Consider the following 1,421-nt stretch of genomic DNA (forward strand, 5'->3'; position numbering starts at 1 on the left):
GGGGGCGGCAGGCGTCGGCTTCTGGCCGCCCACTCCGTGCCCGCCCGGCCGCAGATGTGAACGAGTGCTGGGTCTCGCCGGGCCGTCTGTGCCAGCACACGTGCGAGAACACCGTCGGCTCCTACCGCTGTTCCTGCGCCTTGGGCTTCCTGCTGGCCGCTGACGGCAAGCACTGCGAAGGTACGCCAGCCCCGCCCCCTGGCGTGAGCCCCGCCTCTGACCCCCGGCGGCCCGGCCCCTGCCAGGAAAGCCGGGAGACTGTCGCACCTTCCCCCACATGGGCCCTTCCTCCTCCCCTGGCCAGCGGGCCTGGCCCCGTGGGTCCTGCTGTTTCCTGCCTTGGCTTCCGCCCCCAAGGGCCCCGGTTCCCTCAGACCAGAGGGGCTGGGTCTCTGTCATCCGCACCCCTGAACGGGGGCGCCCGCAGGCTGGCGTGGCAGCCCAGCTCTCTGCCCCCTGGGGCTGGCTGAGCCTTTGCTGGAGCAGTCACGATGGCAGCGACGGGGGTTGCCGGCCGGGGACAGACGTGCACGAGGCTTAAGAGGGGGCTGGAGGCCACCCTGAGAGCTCGGGGGCCGCCAGAGGGCACCGGGAGCGCCCGCAGGCGGGTGCCTCTGGACGTGTGAACATGCAGGCCAGCGTGGCCCAGCCTTCCAGACCATTCAGAGCTCTTGATATTTCTGAAAATCTGCTGGCTTTTACATGCTGTTGTTGAGTGAAACTTTTGTTTTTTAGTGGAAGTCTCACTCTGTCGCCCAGGCTGGGGTGCCCGTGGCACGCTCACGGCCACCCCAGCGCCGACCTGCTGGGCGCCAGCCATCCTTCTGGTCTCAAACCCGCAGGCTCAGGCCATCCACTTGCCTCGGCCTCCCCAAGTGCTGGGAAGACAGGCTGAGCCACCGAGCCCGGCCGGATTGAAACTTTTGAGGACACAGTGTAGGGGGCAGGGTGGCCCACGCCTGTAGTCCCAGCACCTTGGGAGGCGGAGGCAGGAAGATTGCTTGAGCCCAGGAGTTCGAGGCCAGCCTGGGTGACGTCGCAAGACCTCATCTCTACGAGAAATTAAAAACTCCAGCCGGGTGTGGTGGTGTGTGCCTGTAGTCCCAGCTGAGGCAGGAGAGTCGTCTGAGCCCAGCAGGTTGAGGCTGCAGTGACCGTGATGGTGCTACTGTTCTCCAGCCAGGGTGACAGAGTGAGATTTTGACTCCAAAAAAAAAAAAAAAAAGGCCAGCTGGGCTTGGTGGCTCAGCCTGTAATCCCACGCCTTTGGGAGGCTGAGGTGAGTAGATTGCCTGAGCCCGCGGGTTTGAGACCTGCCTGGGCAACTTGGCGAGACCTCATCTCTCCAAGAAATCAAAATAAAAAAATCAGCTGGGTATGGTAGCGCATGCCTGTAATTCCGGCTACTCGGAAGGCTGAGG

General features: G+C 63.8%; 1 protein-coding gene across 1 annotated transcript in view; it reads left to right on the plus strand.

Annotated features, from left to right (window-relative positions):
* LOC103256762 (fibulin-2-like) overlaps window positions 1-1,421 on the plus strand; it is a gene marked incomplete at both ends in the record, with an annotated part of 6,819 nt that overhangs the window by 4,066 nt on the left and 1,332 nt on the right. The window contains one exon of the mRNA XM_021710630.1: window positions 55-180. Coding sequence (XP_021566305.1) covers window positions 55-180 — 126 coding nt within the window. The remainder of the gene's footprint in view (window positions 1-54; window positions 181-1,421) is intronic.

Source organism: Carlito syrichta, unplaced genomic scaffold (assembly GCF_000164805.1).
Source record: "Carlito syrichta isolate Samal-C Ts95f unplaced genomic scaffold, Tarsius_syrichta-2.0.1 Scaffold295881, whole genome shotgun sequence".
Classification (NCBI taxonomy): domain Eukaryota; kingdom Metazoa; phylum Chordata; class Mammalia; order Primates; family Tarsiidae; genus Carlito; species Carlito syrichta.